Source organism: Euleptes europaea, chromosome 11 (assembly GCF_029931775.1).
Source record: "Euleptes europaea isolate rEulEur1 chromosome 11, rEulEur1.hap1, whole genome shotgun sequence".
NCBI lineage: Eukaryota > Metazoa > Chordata > Lepidosauria > Squamata > Sphaerodactylidae > Euleptes > Euleptes europaea.
This window is the reverse complement of record NC_079322.1, coordinates 40,605,623-40,627,480: the sequence shown is the minus strand read 5'-3', so window position 1 is coordinate 40,627,480 and position 21,858 is coordinate 40,605,623. Positions and strand designations below refer to the sequence as shown.

Sequence of the window (21,858 nt, the reverse complement as noted above, 5' to 3'; positions counted from 1 at the left end):
AGGACAGTTAACTGAAAATATGCTTTTAAAAATGTAATATTTTAAGAGGTTGCCACAAAGCTCAGATACACAGGAATAAGAGGGGGGAAAGAAGAGGGGAAGAAGGTCAGTGATATTTGTGCATCAGCTCTGCAGGTTTTACAAAACACTTTCTAGCCCACAAAAATAAAGAGTGGAAAGTATAATCTCTGTAGTCTGACCAGTTTATGTACCTGTGTTCTATCCTCTGTGGATTGGAAAGTATGGAAGAATAAAATGAGACTAGAAGAAGTGACATTAGGAAGTTCATACCACAAAAAAGGCAAAAATACCCAATCGAGAAAGACAAGGTAAACCAAAAGTTTGAAAAAATGAAAGAACAATATATGATACAACATACAATGACCAATTGTGTGCACAGAACACTACACAGATAATTTAAGAACAATTCAATAACAGAATGCGAACATCCACAGGCAGTGAGACAAAGCAAAGTGCCATATGCGTTTTGGCAAACAGCTTTCATCGGTGGCTTACACAATAAACATAATTAGTATAGTCACAACCCACTCACCCAGCAAACAATCATAATAAACCACAAACATGACCCAATTAGAAACCTGCAAAAATGAAATGAACCCAGTTAAAAACCTGCAGAAATGAAAAGGACTTCTAAACCAATAAATATTAATAATAATGTTTAAAAACCAGGGTAATCTAGTCCAACTTCCCTGTACAATGCAGGAAATTTACAACTACCTCCCCCCGACATCCCCAGTGACTCCTACTCCATGCCCAGAAGATGGAGGGAAATCCCTCCAGAAAAGAACAAAATGCATATGGCACTTTGTATTTCCTCCAATCTGGCCTCGAGGAAAATTGCTTCCTGACCCCAAAGTGGCGAACAGCATTAGCATGTAAGAAAGGGCCACGAGAGCCAAACTCTGATGCAACCCTTCCTGCCCTGCTGACAAATGGCCATCTAGCCTCTGCTTAAAAACCTCCAAAGGAGAGCCCACCATCTCCTGAGGAAGCCTGTTCCACTGAGGAACCGCTCTGTTAGAAAGTTCTTCCTAATGTTTAGCTGGAAACTCTTGATTTAATTTCAACCCGTTGGTTCTGGTCTGACCTTCTGGGGTTACAGAAAACAACTCCGCACCATCCTCTATATGACAGCCCTTCAAGTACTTGAAGATGGTTATCATATCACCTCTCAGGCTAAACGTACCAAGCTCCTTCAACCTTTCCTCATAGAACTTGTTCTCCAGACGCCTCACTGTCTTCATTGTCTTCCTCTGGCTATGTTCCTTATACATACTTGGAATATGTTATGAACTCCTCTTAACAAAACACCAGGCTTCAATAATATTTGTGTTTATTGTGTAAGCCACTGATGAAGGCTATTTGCCAAAATGCATATGGCACTTCGGATTGTCTCTTTGTGGATGTTTGCATTCTGTTGTTGAACTTTTATTATTATTAAGTTACTTGTGTAGTGCTTTGTACACGCAGGTAACTTAATAATAACGGGTCATTACTTGTATATTATATCGCATATTAGGGAGTCTACCCATACCTCTATTTTCTAAAAGAAGCTCAGTGATGACCGCCTCAAAAATCAGGAATGGTGCAGAACAGAGGAATACAAACTGGTCTAACTAGAGGAGGCAAAAATTCCTTTTGGTTTTTGATTTCTAAGGTTTAGTCATCCAGTGATGTGTAAAAAAACCCAAAGTATGATGTTTCATGTGCTGTTATGAACCGTATCTCAAGCCATAAGCTTCCATATTTTTTAAAACATATATATTTTCTTATTGGTTGTTACTGGGTGTGTGTGTGTGTGGGGGTAAAACATTAAAATACAGAGAGGAACATGGGAATACAGCTTGCACTCTTTAAAATGTGTCAACATGATATATAATATGTGTATATAAATGCTGGAGTGAGAAACCTTTTTTTTCATCAAGGATTGATCTGGCTCTTGGGCATTTTTAGGGGGCGGGGCTGGATGCAGTTAATGCACAGCTCTCCCAGCAGCTTGACTCCAAAGCAGAAGCATTCGATTTCATTTGAAGTCCTACTGTTCTCTTTCCAAGGAATTTCTCTCTTGCAGCCAAGCTGCCTGCGGCATTTGCCAGTCTTACTTTCTCTTATCCGTGCATAATTATAGGCATAAATGCTCCTAAAGGTTATAAAGAATTCCCATATATTCATGTGTTTCATCTCTTATTCTTTCTTGTTAACTTTCTGTTTTAAAAGACTGCTTTTTAAAAAAATTAAAGTTTAATATCACACAAATCTTTGCTGCTTCTAATAAATACTGGGTAAATTGTGGTACTGTTTTTTTTCATAAATATATTCCAAATATATGGTATGCAGGTATACTTCTTATACCTTTTTTTTCTTGTTCCCTAGCACATGTCACTGCTAACCAGCTCAGTTCTCTGCTGTTGCACTAGACATTTAATTAATATTCATTCTTCCTTTCTAAAAGGTAGCTCTGGCTGGTATGCATCTCTCCCCTCCATCTCCCCATCCCACATTTTATTGTCATAATAAAGCTGATGTAGGGTAGGGTGAATGATAGTGGGTGAGGTTCAGCAGCTCCCTTCTCTTCAATGGGAGCCTTCGTTTGCCAGGGCAAGTGGGAGAGGTCCTCACTTAGCATCACGGAGTTGTTGGATCAGTCAGATGACTGGCCGAAGGCTACTTAAGTTGCTTCATAGTTGAATAGGGTTACAAATCTGGGCATCTCCATTGTGATACTGTGTCCACTATGCAGCACTAGGTCTGGGTACAACACCCAACACTTATATGATACAACGAGGGGAGAAGTGCAGGGACAGTATCTATTATATACAGTGCCAAAAAGGGTGTTGTTTTTTTTTTACGCAGGATTAAATAAAGAACCATGGATGCCTTAAAAGACCCACCACATATATGGAGGCCACTGTGATTTTCCATAGGGAAGCTAAAAGTAGCGTAGCATAATGAAACAGAAGTCCAGTGGTACCATAACAACTCCTCTTTAAATGGGCTTACAGTTGTATGTTCAATGAAGAGTTGTTGTGCTTTGTTAACCTCGTTTTGGCTTTATTTGTGTTTTTGAGTGTATTGTATTTTAAAATGGTAGCACTGGAAACTTGTCAGAGAGATGTATCTGTTCAGTGATGTCAGCTTCTTATGCTGACAATACCAGTATGTCTGATACATACATCCATTTCCTGCAAACCCATCTAGTAGGACAATCTAGCCGCATTTAGATGAACAGTTAAAACTGAAACGAGGGCAACTGCGCTGACAAGCTGTCTTCCTTTTCTAGTTTATGCTAACAGAAATTTAATATTATCTTACAGATAAACAATGTCATCCTTTCAAGAAGTTCCATCATCAAGCAGTGCCCTGCAGACTTCGAATTTTGCACATGTAGTCTTTCAAAATGTAGCAAAAAGTTACCTTCCTAATGTGCACCTTGAGTGCCATTACACTCTGACTCCATATATACGCCCCCATCAAAAAGACTGGGTTGGTGTTTTCAAGGTAAGCAAGCTTGTAGCATTTTCTAACCTAAGTCCTGTTTTCCCCCCACTATTGATTTTACGTTAAAAGTAGAAGGTGCTTCCCTGTGAGATGATATAAAGTGGGTGGAAACATTCTTCTACTATATGAACAACTATTGTTATGTGGCCATTTTACTATATAATTGTACCCGGATGTCTATCATTTTGAGACAGTAAATTACACACTAAAGGAGTTAAGTCTCATACTAAAGCAGCCTGCAACCCCACCCCCCACCCTCATTCAGGCTGTTTGGATCCTTAGCTAGTCTGCAAGGAAATTCCTTCCTTACTCTTGCATGTGAAACAAAGCTCATCTGCCACTCCTCCAAAAAATGTAAAAGCCTGCTGCACTGAAGGCCCATCTAGTCCAGCATCCTGTTTCCCATGGTGCCAATCAGATGCCCCAGGAGGCCTGCAAGAAAGATATTGAGGCCAAAGTTTTCCCATCCCCCCGCTACTTCTGTTCCATTTATTAATCATAGCTAATTGTCATTAGACCAATTAGATCCCCTTTTAAAACCATCTAAACCAGTGGCTACGTCTACATCTAAAATGCTTTATCAAGGCACAAAATGTTCCAAACACTCCAATGTCCCAGGGTAACTAAAGAGCTCAACTGGAGAACATTTCTGACCCCACTCAGCTCCTGAATTAGGAACAGCTAGGGTGCTTAGAATGATAGTGGCTTCTGTGGCTGTAGAATGGGAGGCCTTGGGCCTTGGCTGATATGACTGTTCTTGGTTTCAAGTTGGTTGTGCTGGACACCATACTAGAGTATATCATATTTTCATTTTGAAAGTGTCGCAGCCATTATTTCTGTAACAGAAATAAATCCTTTAAAAACCAAAGCAAATAATGGAAGATGGTCACTATATGAAAGTTTCTTTCTCATAATTTAATAATTAGGCCACTTGTCTTTTATTTGGTACACTTTCGTAAGACTTCCCACATTATGCTGAGTATGTCCTAACTGTTTTCCAAAGCATTAATTTTATATTGCTTTAACCATGTGGTTCTGAAAGACTAATGCTAATCTCCTTTGGATTTAAAATGAGTTATGGTCCTTGGGTGGTGGTCTCCATTTCAGGACCGCCATCTTTCTGAAAAGCCATATCCAAATGTGGGTGTTGTGCTGGAAACATTTTGTTGTAGGAGATGGCATAAATGTCAGGAGAGGATCATTTATATTTCTTCTGAGCAGATGTACCAGATATTGTTAAGTGCCTCATAATGATCCAGTATAAGCTTATCTTTTTGCTACTTTATTTGTGAAAATAAATGTGTCCTCTGATCACATCACCCCCCATCAGTTTAAATCCCTGTCTGCTTGCTGTTCAGTTGTTTTGTGTTTCTTTTGAAGACGACTTGTCCATATTTTCTGCAGTTTTACTGTTCCCTCGTACCCGCCTGCTTCTTAATAGTCTGCTCTGTGAAAGTCTTGTGGGTACATTCTCATTCTAATCCATTAGTTCCTTGATCCTCTGGGCATATAGCCATGTGCTAATGTTTTGTTTTCATTTAAGAGAGAGCTAATATTAGCTATTTAAGAGAAGCTGGTTTATATTATAAAGAAGTTTTGTACTCAAGCATAACTAAAAAAATGTTGGGGTAAAGAATCTGTAGCCCTTCCTTCATCAGGCCATCTACTCCCCCAATCATCTTTACTCAAGATGTAAGGAACATAGATTCCAGTTTCCCTAATGGCTCTTTTACATAACCTCTTCAATATGGTATGCTCTATTCTGCAAGACCGTCTGTCAAATCCCTGAACTTGTGGTAGTGTTGGTGCAATAAGGGCAATTTCACTGTTACAGAGGAAGCTGGCTGTTTGCCTGTCTTGCTCTGAAATCCACAAGATATGCATGAAGGTCGCACAAGATTTGCTAGTTTTGGCAGGGTCAGTGGCTGAATGAGAAGAATGGCAAGGTCAAGGATTGAGTACGTACAACTCTAAGCCTCTCTAGGGGCTTAATATTGGCCTTCGCGCAGCAGTATTTGTACCTCCTGCTGAGCTGTGCTCTGCGGGTGCAGCAGTTTGATCCAGTTAGGCTAATGGAATATTGTACTAAAATGCCTAGCCTCTTGATTGGCAACTAGTTCCTGCCTCTGGCAGCACTTGAACATTGGGTACCGATAAGGTGGACTTCAGTTTACAAAAGCTTATGCTAGAATATAAATTAATTATTAAGGTGCTGCTTTATTTTTAGTGACAGTTGTGTAACTTGCCAGTGGACTTCAGGCCAGTCAAGCTCGTAAGAGTCAGTGTGGTGTAGCTGTTACCATTGGACTACTAGACTCTGGAGATGTGGGCTCAAATCCCCATTCTGCCGTAAAGCTTGTTCAGTGACCTTGGCCCATTGCTTTCGGCCTAACTTAGCTCATAGGATTGTTAGGGTAACATGGGGGGTTATATAAGAAGCTGAGCCCATTGGAGGAAGGATGTGATAAAAATGTAGTAAGTCCATCAGAGGTAATAATATAAAATAATATGTCATAAGTGCCTATCAAAGAGATTTTTTTTCCACATTGTAAATGGAATTCTGAGGTGCCTGTTTCCTGGGGTTGGGAACAAACTACACCTGGCATTGGCGTTCCCCAATGTGTTTTTTTGCCTTAAAAAGTAACTGTAGCTGTGATGGATTGGTGCTGAGGCTTTGGGGGAAAGGTTTAACTCCCCCCCCCCTGCCATTTTCTTGATTGCCAATGTCTCTCCTGTGTTCCAGGTGCTTTAGACCCTGGTGGGGAAATAGGGTTGCCAGGTTCCTCTTTGCCACCAGTGGGAGGTTTTGGGGGTGGAGCCTGAGGAGGGTGGGGTTTGAGAGGGGAGGGACTTCAATGCCATGGTGTCCAATTGCCAAAGTGGCCATTTTCTCCAGGTGAGCTGATCTCTATCAGTTGTAATAGCAGGCGATCTCCAGCTAGTACCTGGAGGTTGGCAACCCTATGGGGAAACAAGAGGAGTGCAATCCGAGTGCACAGTTAGTCATGGATAGTCCAACCTACCAGGCCCAAATTTCAGGGTGGGGAACAGCTGCCTTCTTCCCCTTGCCAAAAAGGGCCAGATGCCTGTGGATTTGGCAGTGCTTGGCTGAAACCAACATTGGTGTGTCTTTTAGACCTGGTTTGAAGGAAGAAAGTCTTAAAATGGAAAGAGAGGTGAAAATAAGGGAGCTTCCAAATGGCATAACTTGATGTAATCTGTGGCAATAGGAAACAGTTGCTGTGTAGTTCTTGTGTAAGTAATTTCCTTCCTTCCTTTTCCTTCTAGTGTATGGTGCTGTAAGCACATGATGTAGATAAGCGTATGAGTTACTTGCAAGTTACCACCTAGTGAGGTGGCCCAGAATCAGCGGGTAGCTCAAGCCTGCTGCTTGATACAATGGAAGTGAATCTCATGGGTAGATTTTATTGCGAGGAATCACTGCAGCCTTTGCTAGTAGATAGGCTTGTGGACAGATGTAACACAGGGACTCCAAAACAGTGTGGAGATGCCTTTCAGCAAGCTAGTCTATTCAGAAGTGAGCTTGATGGAAGAGTGGCTTTTAAAGGAAAGACTTGTTTACCAGCAGCAAAACCTGAAAGGTAAACACTGAGTCCAAACAGAATTGGTTTGCACTGGTGCAGAAGGTGCACAAATTTGTCAGCTTCTGGTTACAGCAATTTTTTTTAAACCACAGTGGGGAAGGGGTTAGATGGACATAAACTGCTGGTTACAGCGATTTTTTTTAACCGCAGTGGGGAAGGGGTTAGATGGACATAAGCTGCTTTATTCTGAAGCTACTGGTTCATTTTTCTCTGTATGCTGCCGGCAGCAGCTTCCTAGGGGCAGAGAATAACCAGCATCACATACCAATTGTGCGACCGTGGACGCAATCAATGTGTAACATACACTGCCTACTCTTACAGGTTTCAGATGTGCCAGTGTGGACACTTAACAGCCCAGTTTAAATGAGATGAAGGCACATGCAATATTAGGCATAAGTTCTTCTACCACACCAGCATCGTACTGAAACCAGAGATTAGATAGCAGGCTTTGGAAAAGACTGTTTGCCAAGTGGCACAGACCAGTTCTGCTGTCCTGTTGAAATGATCTAGCCATGTGGAGCCATGCCACAGTAACATCAAGGCTAGGTAGTTGTAATGCTCTCTACACAGGTCTGCCCCCAAAGGCCACTTGGAAACTCCAGCTGTTACAGAATGCTGCTGCTTGATTACTGTCGGAATCAGGCAACGTGTGCATATATTACGTGTTCTGCAGTCACTCCATTGATTACTAACAACGTTTCTGGCAGGGTATGAGCTTTTGGAGGCACAGCTCACTTCTTCAGATACAGCGAGAGTATCTGGCTGAATCTGAAGAAGTGAACTGTGGCTCACAAAAGCTCATACCCTGCCAGAAACGTTGCTAGTCTTTAAGGTGCTACTGGACTCCTGCTCTTTTCTACTGCTAGTGACATGGCTACCCATCGTGATCTGTCTCCATTGGTTACTGTTTAGTTCTTGGATTCAATTCAAATTTTAAACTATCACCTATAAAGCCCTTCATGGCCTAGGACCCACACATCAAAAGGAATATGTCTCCCCGTATGCCCCACTGTGACAGCTGCTGCACTCTTCTGAGGAAAGTCTACTGAAGAAAGTCTACCGTAAAAATGGGCACGATCAGCAGCTGCCCATACTTGAGCATTCTCTGTTTTGCCTTCCACATTGTGGAATGGCCTGCCTGAGGACGTCAGAAATGCTCCCACACTTCTATCAATCTACAGAATGTGTGAAGGGGGGTTCTTCGGTCAGGAATTTTTATGAAGAGAACAGTGCTGAAATTGTAGAGGACAATGCTTTAATAAAAGGATAAGGGCTGAAGTTATTGGAACTGTTTATTATATGTATTTCTTGTTTTTACTGCTTTTTCTACTAATTTCTGTAATCCTGTTTTTGCATTTATTATACTGTTCCTATTACAGTTATACATTTTGTAATCCGCCTTAGAGAGAAAGGTGGACTATAAATGAAGTAAATAAAAAAAAATCTGGGACCTTCTGCATGAAAACTGTATGTGCTACCACTCCCATGGCCCTTCCACGTGGAATACAGGGCAAGGAAGTAAATTCTGTGAGGATTGTATCTGCTGCTTTGGGGGGTAAGAGGGAAATACAAGCATCAAAGAAGTCAGATGTGACTTGAGGGGAAAAAATATGAGAAGGCATGAATTCTGGAGGGTGCAATAATTAGTCATCTTATTCTCATTGGAACAGTTGGTACAAACAAAAACTTGGTGGACGATCAGCCATTAAAACTGCAGATGCTTCCAGCAGTTCCTTTACAAAGAGAGAGACCTGTAGGGAAAGCTTTTTAAAAATATTCCGTCCAGAAATTAAGTTTTCTCCATGTAATTTCATTAAGATTATTTAAGTCTAAAAATACACACTTTTCCATTGGTGCAGTGTGACGTGTGGCCAGACAGTTTTAGCCTAATGTAGGTGCTGGTACATTGCCAGCAATAAATTGGAGAACTATATGTCTTAGGCACTTAACAAATTTATTTTCATAAATATGTACAGCAATGGCTAATTGGGCATTCAACCTGTAGTTACCTGACGTGATCTTATAATTTACTATTTAGAAAAAGTTGTGCTTAGTTCTGTTCTAAAAATTTGCTGTTTTAAACATTAGGTTGGCTGGAGTACTGCACGCGATTATTATACATTTGTTTGGTCACCTATGCCTGAAAATTATGCAGACGGATCAACAGTTAATTGTGTGCTGTCTTTTCAAGGTAAATAGATTGCTTATTTAGTTTTGGCTATTAGCTGCTTATTTTAATACTTCAAAAACCGTCTAGCTCTGTTACACACTATTCAAATATATACAGTGTGAGAGGCTTGGACAGTGGCTGTAGAAAGGTGGCCTGGTTAGGCCAAGCTGGGTACTGGAGTGGAAAAGGGAGGAGCTGAGCCTGACGCCTGGAGCCTCCTCCTGGTTCCCAGCTGGAGGTGGAGTCCAGAACACCCTAGGGTGGGGAGATAATCACTAGTCTTTAGGTATTTTTTGAGACGATTTTAAAGCAGGATGTATGAAGCAATGCTGGCCTCCTGCTTCAAAGGCAGGAAGAGATTTGGCAGTCATGGGAATGAGTCTCTCGTCCACCTGCCTGGTCTCAGAGATAGGTGCCTATTGTTATAACTACAGGTTGTAATATGCTCATGTAACAGAGTTTTAAGACTGGTTTGAAGTAATTGTTTTTCAGAATATTTTGATCAATATTTTCCATGCTATTTTGCTTTCCGACAACTGTAAAATACCATGCCAGACTTTTTAAAATATGAATGGGTATAAAAAGTAAAACTAGCAAAAATGCTATTTATTGCAATAAGTCTTGAGCAATATAAATTATGTCTAATAACTTTTTTTTTCATTGAGCCTTGCCTTTTGGAAGATACTGGACGATAATTAAGCATCAGGTTTATGCTGCTTAATTCAAATAAATTTCAGTTGTAGCTACTATGACAATAAATTTTGCTTGGTGTGAAGAATAAGCACACATTCTTTCAATACTGATTTATTTATTGCCCAGGATACTACCTTCCAAATGATGATGGCGAATTTTACCAGTTCTGTTATGTGACGCATAAGGGTGAGATCCGTGGAGCAAGCACCCCTTTTCAATTTCGAACATCTTCTCCTGTTGAAGAACTGTTAACTATGGAAGATGAAGGGAATTCTGATATGTTGGTGGTGACTACAAAAGCTGGACTACTTGAGGTTTGATTTGGCAAACTAATATTTGTATATACCTAAACATACAAAATGCAATTTATTACTATTCTGCAAGATGTCACATTTTTCTCTTGTCAGAAGCTCGCTTTCATACTCTAATCCTGGAGTATTACATTTGATTATTACACCTGCTATTAATCCATGGTCGAACAGCATCTTAGTCTAGGCTATCAGAGTAAAAGTAAAGATGAAAAAATGGGAGGGCAGGTATTTCATCTGCTTTGCGTCCCCCCCCCCCCCCCCCGTGCATTTGATGCAGCAAATGGGCAATAATGAAGATTAGTTTATAGTGTTGTAATGATATTGAGGTAAAAATGACCAAGTAATGCTGGCTTTTGTATTTCTAGTTCAAAATTGAAAAAACGATGAAAGAAAAAGAAGAACTGTTAAAGATAACTACTTGTCTTGAAAAGGAAACTTTGCAGCTCAGAGATCAAGTTGAAAGACTGGAGGAAGAACTTACTCGTGAAAAGGAAAGATGTGATCAATATGAAGCACAGCAAAAGGTTAGTCTGCAGTTGATAAAGCCTCTTAAAATGTTATGGTTTTGGAAGCCTAGTGCAAACATTTCTGAAAACATTGGGAGCATAGAATAGGATATAGCACAGTTTTTCATGAGCAAATCAGTTTACAGAATGTCTTGTTGCAGCAGAACATAAATATCTGCCTTCTTACATAGATACATTTGTTTTGGCTTGGCCAGTTAATTTAAACAAGACTTCAGCCTGTCTTCTAAAGGTTATTATGGGAAAAAAGGCACTAATGGCATTCTAAAGGTAGCACAATTACAAGAGTGCTGGTTAAATGAAAGTCAGAATATACTTTTTTTTAACTATAGCATTTTCTAGCCTACTTAACCTAGGTGCATCGTCCAGCCAACCTGTTGGCACTTAAGGGTCTTTCTTGTTGGCGCACACACAGGGCAAGTACACTTTTATGTTGGGAAACATGTATAACCCACCCCTTGCCCTTCAAATCTCTGTGCGCGTAAGTGCCATCAAGTCGCTTCCCTTGCCAGATGTGTGGTTTTGGATGACTATATAAAGTGAGATCATCAGCTGTCTCAGCCTGCATTGACTAAAGGGGCCCCGATTCCATTTTTCAGAGGTAATGACTTGACACACACTTGAACTTCCTTTTCTGTCTGTGGTCATAGGTCTAATTCTGTTATCTCATGGGTATCAATTACAAGCTGCTTGTCTATTCCCAGTGAGTTCAGTTCTTGGCACAAAATTATATTAAAGATATGCCTGTATGCTCTTAATATGGTAAGCTGCATGTTGCCAGGCAGTTTTGAGAGCTTGCAATTTGTAGCCTTATGTAGTAATTTGTCTCCCTCTCGTGACAAAATAATATTAGTGTACTGGGTCAGACTGAAATGTTTCAGTGGTGACAACTCTTAATTAGTCTCATGAATACATAACTTAGGCCTACTGTAAATCTTTCTTTAGTATGCCTCTTCAAAGATCCTTTAAACATTAATGTGTTTATTAATACAGATATAGTGGAACACTGATAGATTTGTTGAGCTAGTGCATTTTGTTCTTTCAGTGGATCTTTAAAAACTAGTAGGGTTTTTTGGAGTTTGTTTCTTAGCTGTTCTAGTCTTGAAGAGGCATTAAAAACAAATATTTAAGATGACTTCATTGCAACTTCATTCATATGCAAAGATATATGTTTGAGTTGGCTTCAGCTGCTTGTTTACTTGCAGTTCATTTGGCTAGAAAATGATAGGGAGAATATTGTTGCTGATGTAAGGGAATTGTCAGTAATTACAGAAGCAAAGTTTTAGACTAAAATAGAACATTTTATTTATGCTCTTTCCCAAACATGTTAACCAATCTTTAAAAGACATACTCTTACATAAGAATTTCATTTGCAATGATGCCTGCTCTCTTAGTGTAGAGAATTAGTCTGTAAGGAGGATTCTATTTACATTATTCAAATGGCTGTGCATGATTATTAAAATGTGGGCTTGTGTCTGAATAGCTACAGTATGCATTGGGTTGCATATTTCCTAAACTGTAAGACAGCACAACTTTTATTTGCATTTCTGAAAACTGCTTGTTAGAGCAGTATCTAAACTTACTTGCTTGCCTCATTTTGAGAACTCCTAAATAAAAGCTGTGATTTAAGGTAAGATGGCGCTTGAATTTAATTGTTCTCATTTACATATTTTGAGGTCGTTTGGACTTCTCTTGTTATCTGTATTGCTAGTCATCCTTTCAGGGAAGTAATAAAAGACTCTAGCTTGGCAGATGGTGGTCCTAATTTTCCAACTTTGTAGCAGTTTGGTTCATGTAGTTCAGAATCAAGAAAGGGAGGCGTTTAGCATTTTGTGCTTGTTCCTTGTGAATACTATAACAATGGAAGTATTCTTGTTATAACTATTCCTCAGGATTAAATGACAGCATGGTTCTTTCTCAATTGTTATAAATGAACAGCCTGGATTTAATCATACTTAAACTGTTCCTCCGCAGTTTCTTCTTTACACAGACATAGACATAACCCCTCTTCCCCACAAGCATGTGTATGATATACACATACCTGTAGACGCTGAAAGTCTGCTCAAAGGAGTTGAGCTCCCTGTTGCTTAAAAGCTACATAAGATTTAAAAATAACTCATTTGTGTTTGCCTTTCAGTCCAGTTTCAAATTGCTTATGCTCCCACATCACGAGAGATTACTTTCCCATCTTGCCGCTTTAGAAGAAATTTTTGCTGTAAAAACGTGTTTAAAGTTAATTAGACGCCTGTAAACATAAACATCCTAAAAGTATTGTTCATGACACGTGCACTTCTCTTTTTTGTTTTGTTGCGAAAGCATAATTTAAAAACTGTAGAAACTCTTAAAACTGAAAATGAAGAATTCAAGAAAAAATATGAGGAAGTTACTTCAAAAGTTCTCCAACTTGAAGAAGACATCATGACAGTTACTCAGAAAGCAATTGCAAAAGAAACAGAGCTAGACAGGTACACATCTAAAATAATGCTTTATTTTCCACTTTGATGTGAACTACATGAAATAATTGAATGTCTTATTTCCTATAGCCTAAAAGATAAACTCAAGAAAGTAGTCCTTGAGAAGGAACAACTTGAATGCCAATTAAAGACAGAGAAGGATGAGAAGGAACTCTACAAGGTAACATATCAGCCTGTATTGTTCAGAACTAGCATTCCTACATTTCTGTCTAAAACAACATGAAGCTTTAATTCACCATAGAGTCTACTCCCCTCATCTCCTTGTGTATTTACACTAAAGTATTATGCGTATGGTGAAATCTTTCATATGTCTTTGGATGGAAGATGGGTCTGGTAACATCACCAATTTCTCATGTCTTATCTTCCATTCTATGATGTACTCGGCTAATGGCTCTGCTAGTCTCACATTTTATATTCTAAGAACAGCTATAAGAAATACCACTTTATCTTGCTACACTTTTCTCCTCTGCTGTATTTATTCCAGCACAATACTCAGTGACCCTCAAGACTGTTTAAAGATTGTACATATTTGTGTTTTGCTTCCTGATGAGTTTGTCTGCAGCAAAACTGATCTGTCAGAATCTTTATACTTGGTGGTATGTGCAAGTAAATCTTTTTGTTTTCCTTGCACATTCATGGAGAAAATGTCATGTGTGAAAAGTGTCTGGGTCTCTTGTCAGGGAAGCCCCTCAGGCACCCCAATTCAAGAGTGTACAGTTCAAAACGGGTATACTAAAATCCTAGTTATTTTCTTTTATAAAGTAACACTAGATCTGGAAATTGTCACTGTCTCACATTCCATTGCTTGGTTACAGGCTTTAGGTACAGGGCTTCTAAAAAATTACTTAAAATAATTCTCAGCTGCATAGTACATGAGTCTGTTCCAATAACAAAACAATATAATAAACAGCCAGCCCAAAATTGCTTATTAAGAGTTTGCAAAACCAACAAATAACATTAAAGGGCCATAAAAACAGAGGACAATTTAGTTAAAAGGGATGTGATTAAAAACCCTACCAGCAAAAAGGCATTAAAGCCAAAAGGAAAGCAGCAAGAGCAACTTTAATGAATCACGAGGAAAGGATGAAATTCACAAAAGGTCTAGGCAAACTCATATGAAAACTCATATTTGGTAACAGGCTGTGGAGAGTTTAGTTTGGTTGTAACAGCAGAAGATCCCTCATAGATACATTGGGGGTTACCACACTTGTATTCCCAGCGATGTATTAAGAGTTTGAAAATGTTATAAAAAATACTGTTCGCACTTTCTATGTATTCCCACTGATGTATTAGGAGTTTGAAAACGTTATTAAAAAATACTGTTCGCACTTTGTTTGGCCCCTTTAGCTGTGAAGACGTCTTCCAACCATTTATAAGCCGTGGTATCAAAAAACCGCCCTGACCTGGATGGCCCAGGCTAGCCTGATCTCGTCAGATCTCAGAAGCTAAGCAGGGTCAGCCCTGGTTAGTATTTGGATGGGAGACCACCAAGGAAGTCCAGGGTTGCTGTGCAGAGGAAGGCACTGGCAAACCACCTCTGTTAGTCTCTTGCCATGAAAACCCCCAAAAGGGGTCACCATAAGTCGCCTGCGACTTGACGGCACTTTACACACACACACATCCAAAAACCCTTTTAAAGCGATGTTTTTTATAACATTTTCAAACTCTTAATACATGGCTGGGAATACAAAGTGCGGTAACAGCCAAAATTTAACGAAGTAAGAGTGTGTGGAGCAGAGCTTCCATAAATGATAGGCTCATATGCGAGTTAATCCAGACATTGTGTCTGGATTCATACCTAGAAGGCTCTAATCTGATGCTTTGAGAGGCAGTCTTTAGAAAGGCGATATGTTGCTTTGTGTATGTCACAGAGACGCTTCAGACGTTGATAGCAAATGCCTGGCAGTTGACCAGTGATGCGCACCATCATGTGGTTGATCTCACCTGTGGGCAGGTGACTCCTGTTTCTTAGTCTTGTGTAACCCTTTGAGTGAACAGTTAAATTTTTTGGTCAGGCTTAGTGAGATCATTATGAAGAAGAGAAGCCTCAAAGCCTCCAGTGGCAGCGTGCACCATGAACAAATCAGATTTCCCCCTCTTTTATCTGTTTCTTAAGTCTGTTTGGATAAAACATTAAGAGATTAATATAAAATGTTCAGTGAGAAAGAGGTGAGCTAGTTGTCTCATTACAAGGAATTTATCATTGCAGATACATTTGAAAAACACAGAAATTGAAAACACCAAACTAGCATCAGAAGTTCAGGCACTAAAGAATTTGGATGGAAACAAAGAGAACCTGATTGCCTATTATAAAGAAGAGGTTGGCAGGTTACAGCTATGTGTGGCAGAAAAAGAAAAGTTGAAAAGAGCATTCTTGCTTACTTCATCAAACAAGGTAATTGTTATAGATGTAATTTAAGATGGAATTTTGAATACTCTGGGCGCTCAAAAAAATCAAAGGTATTGTCCTTATACTGTTGAGTACTTTGATACAGTTTCTTAATTCTTTAATATAAAATGGAAAATATGAAGCCTGTGTTGCTTATAAAAATCTTCTTTATTTTCACATTTATGTGGTGGGAGTTGAAATATGAGCAGATGTTCAGCCACTTGTGATATTTTCCCCTCATACGTCCTCAACACACTCAGCTATTGAACACATCTAATAGTGATAGCATTTAGATTTTTATACCTTTTTATTTAAAGGTAACAGGGACTCCTCAGCCATATTTAACTATCAGTTCCCCGGGTTCTTTATTTCCCCTTTCCAGGAAGAGGCAAGCATTTTAAAGGAACAGCTTCGGAAAGCTGAGGATCAGATTCAAGCTAGTAGGCAGGAAGCTCTGTTGATGTCCAAAGAACTCAGTGATGCAGTAAATGTGCGTGATAAAACCATGGCAGATCTTCATAATGCTCGCCTGGAAAATGAGAAAGTGAAGAAGCAACTTGCTGATGCTCTAGCCGAGCTTAAAAAAATCACTCTTGTGAATAATGAACAAGTAAGTAGTGTCTTTTTTGTGTGTGTAGATCTCCAATGTAAAATGTGCTCAGGAACCAATTGTTTGTGTAATTACTGATTTTCATCCAGTTTCCATTGGAGCCCTCCTCCATATCCCCCCTCCATAATTTTATAGGCATTAAAACTGCAATAGGAAAAGATAGTTCAGACTTAAGCTTGAGATGTTTTAAATGCTGCTGATCTCATCGGAAAATTTCACTCATTCTCTGGTATACAAGTGAGCTAAGCTTGGCTCAAATGCTGTTAAAGGGCCACAAATATTTTTGGGTAGCTTGCAGGCTTCTAGTTTTTGTTTTGTTTTTAGATTTGAAGAAGCCATTTAGAAATTCTTCTGCCATCTAGCCACGGGGGCAGAGTTTGTCCCTCAACTCAGTATAAGAGGTTGGCATCTGCTTTGCTCATAGAATTTTTTTTTTCATTTGGTAATCTTTAAACACACTTTGTTTATATTTTTGCCCCAGCCCTAAGGGGAGACATAGCAGGTGTTACGGGGTTTCATTTAGATAGCAAGTTGTAGGTTGGTGTTGTGTTCGTCTTGCCCAGGCCCAACTCGATCTGCCTAATTGAGGCCCATAAACAGTTGGCAGTCCACTAGTCAATAATGCTGATTGATTGCAGCAGTTCTTTGTGGCAGATAGCCATAAACTGAGCTGATAGAGTTTTATGCTTGTAATTTTAAACTAGACGCATTTCGTTTTATACTTACATTGTCTGATTTATTAACGAACATCTATTAGGGATGTAAATAATTCAGTGTTTGTATGATTAAAAGGAAGGATTCATTTATAGCATTTAAAAGGAAGGATTCATTTATAGCTTATATTTTTCTGTAAATATTCAAACAACCATACACCCCGAACCCCCATGCAGTTCCCAAGAAAGTGGGCAGGGCCATTGCCCAGCGGGGCTTCTGGTTCATGGGTATTCCCTGCCTTGACCTCTTTTTGTTGGGGGCTGCTGCTGGAGAATCTCTAAGCTGGATTAGCGGCCTTTTCCCTACCTTGACCATTGTTGATGGTCTCCTCCATGTCCCCTGCCCACCCTTGATCATGCCCATCTCACTCTTTTGTCAACACAGAATGGGCTATGAAGAGAAGCATTTCACCTCCTCATGGTTTGCCTGGACAGCTGCTGGGGGGTCACAGTGAGGTGGCTTTAGCTGCCAGACTGGGGGCAGAGAGCCCCTGTTTCCATTACCCTCCTCTCTTTCATGAGCTGAGCTCCATGGGGGAGTATAAGCCATGGCCATTGCACTGAGCCCAGTTTCATCTTGCTGAAGGGATGGAAGGCTTCTACCACCTGTGTGGCTGCATGAAGGAGGAGAAATTAAGCCTCCTCCCTTTACTGAGCCAAGTAAGTCAGACCTGAGCAGTGCATACCTCTGCTGTACTTTTTTATTTTGCTCATGGTCTGGAAGGGAGTCCTTTGGTTGCTGGTACTTCAGTTTGAATAAAGAGTTAGGATTTCATGCTATAGAGTTAGTGAAACTAAATGGTGTGGCTAGGCATTCCAAGAAAACTAGTCTGTATGCTTTCTAAATAATAAAGCCATTATATAAAAGCACTGGTAGAAATCATATTCCACCTCAAAGTAAAGCAAATTTCCTTATAATAGAAACAAGCAAACAAAAAAAAAAATCATTTTTTCCTTAAAATCTACATTATCTGCTTAAAGAGATATTAAGTTTTTTAAAGGGCAAATACATACTCTTTGTTAAAGGAAGCGTCAAACGTTGTAGAGAAAGAACTGCGCAGAGAAGTTGAAGACTTAAAGCTCCGGCTGCAGATGGCTGCTGAACATTACAAGGAAAAATTTAAGGAATGCCAGAAGCTGCAGAAGCAAATTAATAAACTTGTAGACCAGACGGTAAGTTTTGCTTTCGTTAATGTCTATGTTCTTTATATCTTCCTACAATCAATTTGTTATATTGCAGGGTGTAGAGGATTTTCCAAAAGGAAAGGTATGTTGTATTTTGCAGCAGAATGCCTAGTTTTATTAACAGCGTTTAAAGGGTTTTGTGAAGCCACACAAATTTAGCCTTGAGGCAGTAAAGCTACAGTGGCTATGGAAGACAGACGTACAGCAACAAAACTAGATCTGCCCATGTAATGTTTATTGACTTCTTGGGGTTCATCATCTACTCAGTTCATATTTGCAACTTCTTGATGACCCTTATCCAGAACACTGGTTGTGAATGGTACCATAATGCCCACTGTCTTCTGGTTACTGCATGCATTGTGCTGTCTGCTGAAGTATCAGATGCTATGAAAAGGTCAATAAAACAATCCCGTAGTGCTGAACATGTGCTTTTAAGCTATTTATAACAAATGGTCACAGTCACTTGTCTACTGTGGAAAGGTAGTCAAGAATGGTTGAATTTCTATGCTACTATAAAAGGCACAGGACTTAAAAGCTTACTTTATCGAGACTGTCTCAGCCCCCCATATCTTCTCCCCCCCACCAAGAGATCACCAGATGTGTGACCCCACACTTTGTGGGGAGAGTGTTTGTTTCTCAGCCTGCTAAACTATTTGGTGAATGGTTGTCAGCTTATGGACGGTCCAGGGGAAGAAGGTTGGCTGTCCACACTCTGTAGCCTTGAGTTATGACAAGAGTGTTTGAGAGAAGCCTAGTAACAATTATGAGAAAGGTATCACCTCTAGTAGTGTTGATTAAATGAGGGACTTGCTGCAGCTAGGGCTTTGTTTATCCAGCAGGCTCCTTTGCAGCCTTCTCAGGTCTTATAGACTTCTTAGTTATATCAGGGCCTTCTTTCTGTATTTCCATTTTTCCTCCCTCTAGCGATATGGTTGTCTAGAGGGAAGCTAGAAGGTTTCCTTAATAATTGGCAGGTTTTAAACAGCTTCAGTTCTAGATCTGTATGACAGGACTATTCTTAACCTCTTGATATCAAGATTTTTAAGCCATGGTTCTTGCAAAGGAGCATAGGAGTTAATCCATGTTTGATTTCCTTTTCATCAAGAAGGTGGACTAGAAATCCAGACCTATCTTTCCTTAGTTTTAGGAAAATGTGATAACCAAAGCAACACTTGGGTTTGGTTTTCAAAAGAGCTGGAAGAGTATTTTAATATGTTTCTCAAAACAGCTGGAAGAGTATTTTAATACGCTTCTAATCAGCTCCAGTACATTCATGATCTCCAACACCATATGTTATGTGTGGAAGACGTATTTGTTCATAGTAACTTTGTACCAGAAAACATCACTTGTGGTTGCTCTTCAGAAATGGAATTGTATGATCCATAAAATATGTACCTACATACTCTTAGGGCTTGGGTTTTTTTCTGTTTTGCATAACTAGAACCTAATAGTGTATAGCAATGATTTGCACTCACCTTTAAAGTGTCAATTTTTTTAATCAAGAAAATTTCAGGGAAGCAACAGAATTTGACAGATGGCTCAAAAAGTGCAACTCCTGTGGTCAAGACTGGAGGTGAAAAGTTGTCTGCCTCTCCAGGTATCATCTGTTTCTAGCTGACTTACAAAAGATTCGATAATCAGTACTAGAGGAAGAGGGTAGGTTCCAAAGGATCGCATGCAGGTTTTGCATTCCTCCTTCCTGTGTGAGTCCTCTTTCCTGAAAAGCTGCAGGGGAGACAGCACCTGCTGGAGCTAGGGTGGCAGTCCAGTAATTTTGTTGAACAGGTTTGCTGCACAAAGGGAAACCCAAGTGCTTTGTGTGCATGCTCAAACTTAACTAGATACTTGCATTTGTGTTCAAATTTATATCTGTAGTCTGTAGCAAGCAGGAAGCTAACAGCATGTTCATTATACTGCCCATGAACTAGTCACTCTTTTGTCTGTATTTTATTGTGTTTGAAATATTTAGCTCATTTCTGTCCAGTTGGAGGACTGTGGCACACTAGAAGCTTCAGTCCAAAAATTGTCAGCCTTTTCGTTGATGCAGTTTGCCGGTAGTCTAGCAGATGTCTTTCTTCACTGTTAGAGTTGCAGGGGTCGGCAACATATGGCATGTAGGAGACATCTAGTATGCCCAGGCTTCCTATTTACGTGGATCCAAAGTCTGCTGGATTTTCCCACCATTCCTCTTTGCCAAGCTCCTGGTGAGGATGTTAGGGACTTTGACCAAATGCAGCTGGCAAGCCATACATTCAGTGCTGTGACCCCATGTATTAGATAATTTCTATTTGTATTATTTGTATTCAGTGCTCTGGCCCCAGCTTTGTATATTTGTCTAAATGTGGCTTTCCTTTCTTAGTATTTTATAGAATAAGTAACGTGAATTTGCAGAACCTTTCAGTGGGGAAAGTGGCATGAATACAACATGTCCTAAGAGACTATAGGGAACTTTCTTCATTTAGTTAAACTGTCTTCATTTAGTTAAACAACTGGACATTTCCAGATGTGGGGAAAGAAATGAAGGCAATTGATGACATGCCCCATGAAATGAGAGTTCTTCAGCTGTTTGCTTAAATGCTCTTATCAGTCTCTATATCCAGCCATTATTTTTTATATGGGCCATCCTGGAAACTTCCATGCAGTTGTAAAAAAGCAAATTGTAGCTATCCACAACTGAAATGTGGTGTGTTTGAGCTTGTTTCTGATTAAGTTATCGAAGAGCGCAAAAGAGAAGTCTCTTGGCAGTTGGGCATATGTTCCCATTGAGGGAACCAGATTGCTGCTTGTGATTCCTATTCTGATTTCGTCCCCTCAACATAAATTTAAAAATTAGCTCCATTCCGTCTGTTACAGTTTTGGAGTTTTCAGAAAAGGAGCAAGATCATAACAAGAAAAAAGAAATTGCTGAAAAAACAGAGAAATATAAGAAATGCAAGGAGCTGTCTCTAAGTAAGAGGCTACTATAGAAACAAGAATTAGTATTAGGGAATAATTGCAAAAGTATACTTCCACATTAACCTGCCCAGAAAAGTTGCTAAAACATGGAACATACAATAGTGGAGTTCTTTTTAAAGCCCATGGTCCCGATTCAACTAAAGTTAGTTCTAAGTCCCGTTGAAAGCAGTGGTGGCAGCAAGTAAATTCAGTAGGTTTCAGTGGGACCTTGTTATGGCTCACTTTTCCTCGAATGGATCTTACAGATATAATTTTTGGAGACTGCATAGTTTAGAATACTTAATGATTCGGAATGAAACTTGAATATGAACGTTGTGCAAAGCAAATAATAAGAAACAAGAGTCTGAAATAACCATATGAAATGCTGGGTTTCTCTTGTAGACATATAGGAGCTTTAGTGACATTTGCATAAATAAAACTCTTCAGCCCCCCTACCTCACAAGGTGCCTGTTGTGGAGGGGGGGAAAGGTGATTATAAGCTGCTTTGAGACTCCTTTCAGCAGAGCAGAGCGGGGTGTAAAATCCACCTCTTCTTCGTTTGGTATTGTTTAACAGTAGTGTTTTTCCAAACAGCGCATGCTGGCATCTGTTTCCATGAATGTATTATTCCTCTGAAAGTGGCCGTTGTTCTGGTACAAAAGTGGTTCTGTTGCACATTGAACCTAAAGAGGCGTGATGTTTGGCCTTCTGGATGAAGGGTGTTGTAGGTG

At 39.7% G+C, this 21,858-nt stretch overlaps 1 protein-coding gene across 2 annotated transcripts in view; it reads left to right on the top strand.

Annotated features, from left to right (window-relative positions):
* Window positions 1–21,858, top strand: part of TAX1BP1 (Tax1 binding protein 1) — a 36,928-nt gene that overhangs the window by 3,749 nt on the left and 11,321 nt on the right. Inside the window, exons 2-13 of one of the 2 annotated variants that reach the window (XM_056857375.1) lie at window positions 3,336–3,519; window positions 9,213–9,315; window positions 10,114–10,301; window positions 10,664–10,822; window positions 13,139–13,287; window positions 13,366–13,456; window positions 15,506–15,691; window positions 16,068–16,295; window positions 18,035–18,181; window positions 19,697–19,790; window positions 21,047–21,134; window positions 21,704–21,707. In XM_056857375.1, coding sequence (XP_056713353.1) covers window positions 3,343–3,519; window positions 9,213–9,315; window positions 10,114–10,301; window positions 10,664–10,822; window positions 13,139–13,287; window positions 13,366–13,456; window positions 15,506–15,691; window positions 16,068–16,295; window positions 18,035–18,181; window positions 19,697–19,790; window positions 21,047–21,134; window positions 21,704–21,707 — 1,614 coding nt within the window. In that variant the 5' untranslated portion in view covers window positions 3,336–3,342. The remainder of the gene's footprint in view (window positions 1–3,335; window positions 3,520–9,212; window positions 9,316–10,113; window positions 10,302–10,663; window positions 10,823–13,138; window positions 13,288–13,365; window positions 13,457–15,505; window positions 15,692–16,067; window positions 16,296–18,034; window positions 18,182–19,696; window positions 19,791–21,046; window positions 21,135–21,703; window positions 21,708–21,858) is intronic. The other variant, XM_056857374.1, reaches the window with a different exon arrangement.